Below are 8,575 nucleotides of genomic sequence, written 5' to 3' on the forward strand. Positions count from 1 at the left end.
TGTCAATGATTTCGGCTCCAAAGCGGTTTTCGGCTTCGAGCCTGAAGGTTTGGGCTCGGTGGAAGCCACCTCAATCCTGAGTCGGAGGGTGGGACATCATAAACATCTTGTTGGTGCTGACCGTGGCCTGAAGGCAGGGGTGGGACCGAAGCCTTTTATTTTGGCTGAGTTGGAGTTTGGGTCAAGGGGCGTTTGGTACTCACAGGATGTTGACCTTGTGACAAGTATTCTTCCATCTCGGAGTCCAATTCTGGAATGGAGACAAGTTCTTCTTGTTCTTCCTTGGCCAAATTCTTGCTCGGATTCTTCGCTGAAGATGTCCGGTGTGTACTTGACGTTTTGACTGTGCATTTCACAATATGGAGCCCGACGATTATGGAGCATTTTCTTTAATGGGAATGATCTGCATGCGTCGCAGTCCTGTTCGTTGTGCTCTGGAGACAAGCACAAGTTGCACACTTCGTGCGAGTCAATGCGCGGATACTTGCCGTGGCACAGAATGCAGAATTTGAATGTGGTCCGTTCCATCGACGGCGAAGTGGGCCGACGCGGTTAGGCTAGACAGCCTTTCAGAGGATCTTCGATCGAAAGAGGTTTTCCTTAATGGATACGATACGTGGAGAAGTGGGATTTGTGTTTGAAACAATACCGACTAGGGTAAAGTGGATTGCGCACTGAGGGGAACCCGAAGAAATGGTTTTGAAGGGGAGCGCATCAATAAACGTCCAAAACTGATGGCGGAAAAAAAAATCAAACAATGGAGTCGATACCCATGCACACTGATACGTGGAGAAGTGGGATACGTGTCCGAAACAATACCGACGCGGGTAGAGTGGATTGCGCACTGAGGGGAACCCAAAGAAATGGTTTCGAAGTGGAGCGCATCAATACACGTCCAAACCTGATCACGGAAAAAAACAATCTAACAATGGAGTCGATGCCCATGCGCACTATCACCGAAAGGAGGAGTCACCTTACCTCGTGACTCGAAAGACTTGTTCAAAGAAAAACAACTTGCAAACATAGATGGCAGGAGTATGCAAAGCATGTAATCGACAACTCACATGCCTCGAACACTCCTTTTTTGCACTGGGTCAGAAATTTGCGATTTGTGGTATAGAAAGCACTCCTATACTTTTGCCCTGCTAAATTTCGGCAGGTCAAACCTTTCAAAATATACCAGCATGAATCATGCAGTAATTTCTAATTAATGCAGAATTTGGTTCAAAAACATTAAATTCCACATGTAATCCCACATTTTCTATAGGAAAGCTAAAGAAAAGGAGGTATTTACAGCTCCTGGTAAATACTGCATCTAGCACTATCAGTATTAACCAGGTGCAGCAAATACATCACCCTTTCACAGCCCACTCTGTATGCACCGCTCGTATGCTCTACAATTCATCAGCAAAATACGATGCATACTAATTGATGTCTAATTTTGAAATGTATCTTTGCTATATGTGGTATTAATGTATATTTTTCACTGAATGAAGAAGCAATACAGAAAAGCTGCAGTGTACAGAAAAAAACAAAAAATGTTTTATTTTTAAAACTCTGCAGAAATAGGTTTTTGAATGACATCCCATTTAAAAAAAATGCAAACCGACCGAATGATGGGTCAGTTTATTACATCACACTGTACATATCGCAACCCAAACAACCGGCATCGATGCATCAATATCTTATGGAGTATTTACATACTTATCAGTTAGGTAGTAAAGCTTCAATCCAGCCTTTTTATCTTTCTGGCACAAAGTTATTCAACAACACAAAAGAGGAGATTGATGTGTATTTCTTTGTACAAAACCTCATGTGAAAAATGGGTATTGACAATTTTCCTGAGAGACAATTTGTTCTTACGAAAAAAACTAACAATTGGAAACACCAAAGTGGGATTTTTTTTTGCCAGACAAAATAATGAGGGGGCGCCCCATAGCTTCTTTTTTTAAATTATTATAGTACCATTAAGTTAAACTGTTTACATTCATTACAAAAAAAGTGGTTAAATCTTATGCATTTGATTTAACACTGATTGCTGCAACACAAATTGCACTTGGAACACAAATTTTATGGAAGAAAAGTATTCGTTCGTTACCCTGTTTAAAATATTCTGACCGATGACCGCTCAGTCATGAATGAGCGGACGTTTGGAAAGCGCAGTTCCCATCCACTTGAGCCGGAAGTTCGCTTTTAGAGTAAGAGTCAACCTCAGGGCACACCAGTGAAAAGGGGAGGTACCAGATGCGAGAGCTTCGATGCAAGGCTCCATTCTTGAGTACACCACAGCTAGTGCAGCGCTGGCTATGGTTGGAAAGACAAAATGCCCACTTGCTCCTGAGACGCAGTTCATGCCAACCCAAAACCAGATTGATAGTGAGTTCTTTGAAATTCCTCACAAGAGTTGCTTTTGCTTGTCGCACAATGACAACTCCTCTCCACAACCAAAAGGTGGCTCTCAACAGGTGGCCACTGAAAACCCCAAAGAAGTGGGGTGTTCAGCTGCCCTATGTTCATCTTTTCTGTTAGAAAGTTCCTGAAGGCCTGTTTGTCATTGTCGCCCGTAAATAACTGATGATTCGATTTGCGAAGACACTCTGGAAGGCATACAGTATGCAAGGACAAAAGAGAAGTGGAGATCCTGGATGCTGCTAAGAAAGGTCTCTGTGCTCCTGGAGGGGCTCTGTTTCAGTTGGCTCTAAAAAGTGGATTTTACTGTCTTCTACTGGAGGCAAGGACAAGGACAGGATCAGAGGAAAGATGTCTGTTGAGCGTGCAAGACAGGCAGCCTGCTGAGGGTGGTGTGATGCTGAAACCAACAGTAAATAGTATATAGGAGAGCCAATGTTGATGCATGAGTGTCAAGACAGGGCACACATCAAATGAAAGAATGTTGCCGAAGGGAGTGCAGCCATTGGTAGAACTTGTGAAGTGGGAAGAGGAAAAGCTGCACCATATTCCACCTGTGAAGTCAGGCAGAGCCTAGGAGGAGCCATCTAGTTGTCACTGTGCAGAAGATTTTGACAAAGCAAAAACCTCAAAAATAACAGAGGATCAAGAAAGTCAATAGGAGGGCAGACGACATCTTTGAAGTCCTTAAGAGATCCAGGAAAATGAGAAGCTCTTTCAGAGTCAGTTGGTGCTACCTGGCCAAAGCACCCACGCCTCTATATCTTGCATAGATGAGAAGATGTGCACTATATTCTCTCAGAACATCCACTCTGCCTCTTGCTTGCTTGCTAAATTGAGACGAAAGACTCAAGTGAGCACCTGAAGGTGACAGCAATGTGCATGAATCCAAGCTTGGCTCTTAACCATCAAGCAAGAGCCAGGGCACACCAGGGGTCCTGCCTCACAGATGCTGTAACTTCAGCTGTAGAAGCTAAACTGACTCCTCCGTACAGACCGTCAGGTACTTCATACTTGAGTGCATGGTTTTCAGGACTTGTCGTGCTCTGAGGGTGTGTGGACATCACAGTTGAAGTCACCTACAAGAAAAAGGGAGATACATTTATTTACAGTAATAAAACCATTCTATATATTTTATGATCAGTACAGTTTAATGTATATGTACAAATCAACATGAAATGTTAAATACATCTCTAAGGCAGCGGTTGAATGGCTGATCTGTTGGTTTCCAAATGACTTACTGTCATTGGCACTTTACACACAGAGGTTTTAGAGCCTCTAGCCTGAGAATGCAATAATGTTAGCATTGGTGGATGCAAAGCCAAAAACGACTGAAGGCATGTGGCCACTTACCAACTGTGTGCCAGTTTGTGGCCATCGCAGCAATGACACCATCACTGAAACACGGTGCCACCGATGAATAGATTAGACTCGTTTACTAAAATATTAAGGCTAAAAACAAAGAGGATTCATGATTTTGTTTTTCAATTAATTTGAGAAAATTAGCTTTAAGTGACATCTGTTTTCCCCCCTTAGCATAAAGAGGGTTGTTTTCCTCCCTACGTCCAGGAGTAGACAAGGGTGGAGTGACTATCTGACTTGTGTTTCCTTTTGAAGCTTATTGGTCTTGCCCGCCCTCGCCCTCCTTGGGGGCTGGAAGCGGAACAATCCAGAATAGAAACTGACTGTAGTTAGACATGGTTAATCACTACTTTATCTATCTAGATGTCAGAGAGTACAGCATATTTTAAAGGAACAACGGTCCCTACAAAACATCTTTTGTGTTGTGTTTTTAACATGTCTTTATTAGCATTTAACATAAAAGGAAGGACATGAGAATAGCTTAGGTATCAACGCGCCCGGCACATCATCCAGCTTGGTCACAGAAGGACTAAAATCAAATGCATGCCATGAAAAATTACGAAAAAGAACAATCAATACATGTAAATCAAAAATTAAATAAGCAGCAGCATTCCACAAAAGAGAAAAAGAAGAGCCAGTTCACAATGTGGTTAGACTCTCCTCAGCCTCCCACCCAAACAAAGCGTGCGAAGATTGAAGAAGGTAAATTTTTAGATGGGCTCTGGGGACAATAGGTGGGGAGAGCGAGGAGGCAGAAGGGAACCAAACCTAAAAAAACATAGTTAATCTCAAATTACACCAATGAATTTAACACCTTCACTGCGGCGGCTATTCCGCCGCAGTGCTAAGGGTGTGGGGCGGCCGCGCGGCGGCCGCATGCTGGTGACGGAACCGCTCCGTCACCAGCGTCGGTTGAGCTGTGCTGGTGACGGAGTGGTTCCGTCACAGCCCGCCCCGCTCAATAGAACCCTCAGCGCAGGCGCGGAATTCGCGCCGCGCATGAGCGTTCTATCGAGCGGGGCGGGCCATGACGGAACCGCTCCGTCATCAGCACAGCGCACCCGCAGCTGATGACGGAGCGGTTCCGTCATCAGCGTCGAAGGGGTTAATTATGAATCAATGTCTGATTCTAGAATGTTTTTTTTTATTATTGACAATCTAAAATAGAAGGTAGTGTCAAAGAAGGTTTCAACTTTTTTACTCAAGCAATTTCCAAGTGACATTTACAAACATTATTCCATGTATGTCGCAATACAAAAAACCACAAACCAGCCCTGTCAAACTTTCTTAGGCACTACCCACTATTTTTGATTGTCAATAAGTATGTTTTTTTAAATTAAATTTGAGATTAAGACATTGAGTCATATTTAAATTAATTGGCGTAATTTGATATTAACTATGCTTTTGTAGGGACCATTGTTACTATAAATAGCATGTACCATTGGTCCCTTTTGTACCCTTGGGTTTCCCTTGTTTTTTGCAAAATAGAATACAGATGGACATTTGGGTATGATAAGCTTGGTGGCCTTCCATAATGGGCTTACCGGAGGTGGTTCTCGAAGGACTAGGGGCCTGATTACAAGTTTGCAGGTCTTGCAGTGGGCTGCCATGCCAGCACCGCTCGCCCACCACCCGTGATCAGATCGCCATTCAGATTTCAACTGGAATCCACGTTGAGCGGCCTTGCTGCAGAGGTCCAATAACAGTGCGTATCTAAGGCAGATAGGTGTGCCTTAGACATGCACCACCATGAGACTGCTGAAGCCACCTCCTACTCGGACAGAAATGCACAATGTTGTGCATTTCTTTCCATGCAGGATCAGGAGGTGCAAAAATAAAGGGGGCATAACATGTACCCCCCTCCATGCACAGAGACGAGAGGTGCCCTGTTCATGGCGTGCTCACTGCCTGCTTAGAAAAGGAGGGTAGTGAGGAAACTCGGAATATGCTTGGCGGAGCAGTAGCGGCACCGCCAGCATATTGCAGCCTTAATCTGCTGGGTCAGAGCCGCAGGATCAAGGATCCCGGCAGTTGCAGCGGTCCACTGGCGGTCCAACTACCATACTCGTAATACCGCGGGTGGACGGCCACAGTGACTACAGCAGTCCGATGGACCACCACAGTCGTAATTAGGCCCTAGGACAAGACCTGCTCCTAGAGCCTAATCCATGGTTGCTCAATTGCTTGATGGTTGAAGGATGAGAGGCTGCATCTCCCTGCTGGGATTCAACCCTGTGATCTAAATGGACCATTCAAACATTTCAACAGCCAGCCCATGAACCCATAAAGTACCTCACAAACATAAAGACCACACATAAAGTACCGACAGTCCACAGGAAAGTAAAGTGTATTCACTAGCATTAGGATAAAACACATGCCTTTGCTAAACAGACATGTGTGCCGTAGATTTTCAGCAGTTCAATACTTCAATTAGCACGAGCAATTACTTTAAAAACAAAAATTGGCAAAGGCAATAAGCCTCACCTTTGAAACCTCCACCAATAACTTTAGTTCATGCTGTTTAGCTTCAGCAGAAATGACGATGCTGTACAGCATGAACAAAAGGAAAAAATGGCAATGATTTGGCTGCCTTATTTTATAAGCCCATGCATGGGTCATGACGCATACATGTGATGCAGAAATACATATTTTTTATTTACCGTTTCAAGGTGCACCTGAAAATAAAATAATATGAAAATGAACTAGTGTCAAAGCCCTTTTATTTATGAAGGGAAATGTGGCATTCCTTAAAAAATAGACAAGCAACAGGTCAGGTGGGGGAAGGTAAAAGAAGGACAAGAGGGAGGGAACATCAAGAAGGTCAGGGAAGATGCACACGAACGAGAGAACAAGGGGGGTGAGGGGAGAAGCACACAGACGAGAGCAAAAGGGAGTGATAGGGAGGCAAGAAGCACATGGGCAAAAACAGCAGCCTTGAGCATGAGGGAGAAGCACACTGACGAGAGAGCAACACACAGCACAGAGTAGAGTAGCTCAAAAGGGAGACAGTTGCAAAACACACACTCTCATGGAGTACATAAGTAAAAATTAAAAATAGTAGTACCCTATAACCAGTGGAAGACCCAAACAACTATGATATGCTCCGGGGGAAGGGCAAACACAAGATCTACAATGTAAGCCAAGAAGCAAGCAATGAGAGTGACAACAAAACAACAAATGGTTAGCCAAAAGTAGGCTTTAAGCCCAATTTAAATTTTTTGTAAGCTGACAACAAGTCTTAAGAAGCCCAAAAGCTTGAGCTGTTTGGTAGGCTCGACCTAAACATAGTGGCAAGGACAAGATGCCATGTCCAACACACAGACCTGCAGTGGCAGTGGTCTGTAGCCCTTGGCAAAGCACTTCAATTAGAGTCCAGAAGTGACAGTCTGGGTTTCAGTGATTTAATATACTGTATACAGTCCCACAATGACAGAGTGTAACTACCTAGTGTCCAGCGATGGGGTGTGTCGCAATGATAATATGGGACAGGGTAGGGGACAGGAATGGATGTGCTGCGTAGAGTGATACCATGATGATAGGGATGGAGAGTGCTGCCAGTGTTCAGCAGTGCTAGCTTAGGGTACAATGTCACACTGCACAGCAGTTATACTGTATGGCAGCAGTACATGGACTAGTCTTGGGAGATGGCACACCGTATCCAGAAGTAATACAGTGAGGTAGTGTCTGGGCAGTGTGGGGATGTGAAATAGAGTAGTCTATATACAATCAAGCAGTGATAATGTGGAACTTAGGGGTCCATTATGATGGCGGGCGATCGCAACGGAGCCAGGGACCGACCGCCGAAGTTGCGGCGGTCCCGCAATGCATATTATGAAGCACCTGCCACACTATTACATTGTGGGTGGTTCTGCTGGCTGCAGACCGTCCCGCAATGCAATAGGAGCGCGCACATCATTGCCTGGCACTACATGGCAGGCACCACGTGGGGCCTGCCACGTAGTGCATGGCAATGAGGGGGGTACCATAGGTACCCCCATGTACACCTTACCCGACACCCTGGGGGGCCGCAACGGGGCCCCAACACCAGACACTCCATGCCTTTCCCAACATGGAAAGGCGAATCTCCGCATGCATCATAAAATGGAGTGTGGCCGCCATATTGTGACCTTTTTCCATCCGGTCGACGAGTCGACCGGCGGTAAAGCGGTGGACGGTCTTTCCGTCCGCCGTGGACCCCCCCAGCCATACTAATCTGGCGGGGGTCAATCAGGCATGGATGGCGGGCAGATCGCCCCCGCCGGGCCAGCAGGTAGTTACCGCCTGCCCGGCGGGGCGATCCGCCCGCTATCCTAATGGGTCCCTTAGTAATGAATAGGCAGCATAACGAATAGTTTCTTACCTGTCGGTGTAGTTTTGCAGCTTGAAGATCTTTCTGGATTCACTATGCTGTGCATTATTCCGCGGTCTTGTGGTTGGGTCCGGATTTGTAGTCTTTTCGTTCTCTTTTTTTTTTCCGTAGCCCAGGTGGGCGTCGACGTCCCACCTTTTGGTGTATTTCCGGTAACGTCGGCACGCTTCCTGCGGAAGCTCCCACTCTTGGGCGCCATCTTCGGGTTCTTTTTTCTCGTGTTCGTTTTGTTACCGAAGTTATGGCAATGTTCAACTAAGGTTTTTCCACCGCTTTAACCTTTAAGGCTTCTTTTTCAAGTATTTGTCCTTGTTTCAACCACCTTTTCTCTCCAGCCTCATCTTTCTGGCGGAGGTGGGTGGGTTCGCTAGTGAATCCAGAAAGATCTTCAAGCTGCAAAACTACACCGACAGGTAAGAAACTATTCGTTTTGCA

At 45.4% G+C, this 8,575-nt stretch overlaps 1 protein-coding gene across 4 annotated transcripts in view; it reads right to left on the reverse strand.

The window, feature by feature from the left end:
- Window positions 1–1,520: 1,520 nt before the first annotated feature.
- The window catches only part of GATA6 (GATA binding protein 6), a 59,101-nt gene continuing 52,046 nt past the window's right edge, over window positions 1,521–8,575 (reverse strand). For all 4 annotated transcript variants that reach the window (XM_078687427.1, XM_078687429.1, XM_078687428.1 and 1 more), the window contains exon 7: window positions 1,521–3,488. In XM_078687427.1, the coding sequence (XP_078543553.1) occupies window positions 3,318–3,488 (171 nt within the window). In that variant the 3' untranslated portion in view covers window positions 1,521–3,317. The remainder of the gene's footprint in view (window positions 3,489–8,575) is intronic.

The sequence above is a fragment of the Lissotriton helveticus genome, chromosome 4_1, assembly GCF_964261635.1.
Source record: "Lissotriton helveticus chromosome 4_1, aLisHel1.1, whole genome shotgun sequence".
Taxonomy (NCBI): domain Eukaryota; kingdom Metazoa; phylum Chordata; class Amphibia; order Caudata; family Salamandridae; genus Lissotriton; species Lissotriton helveticus.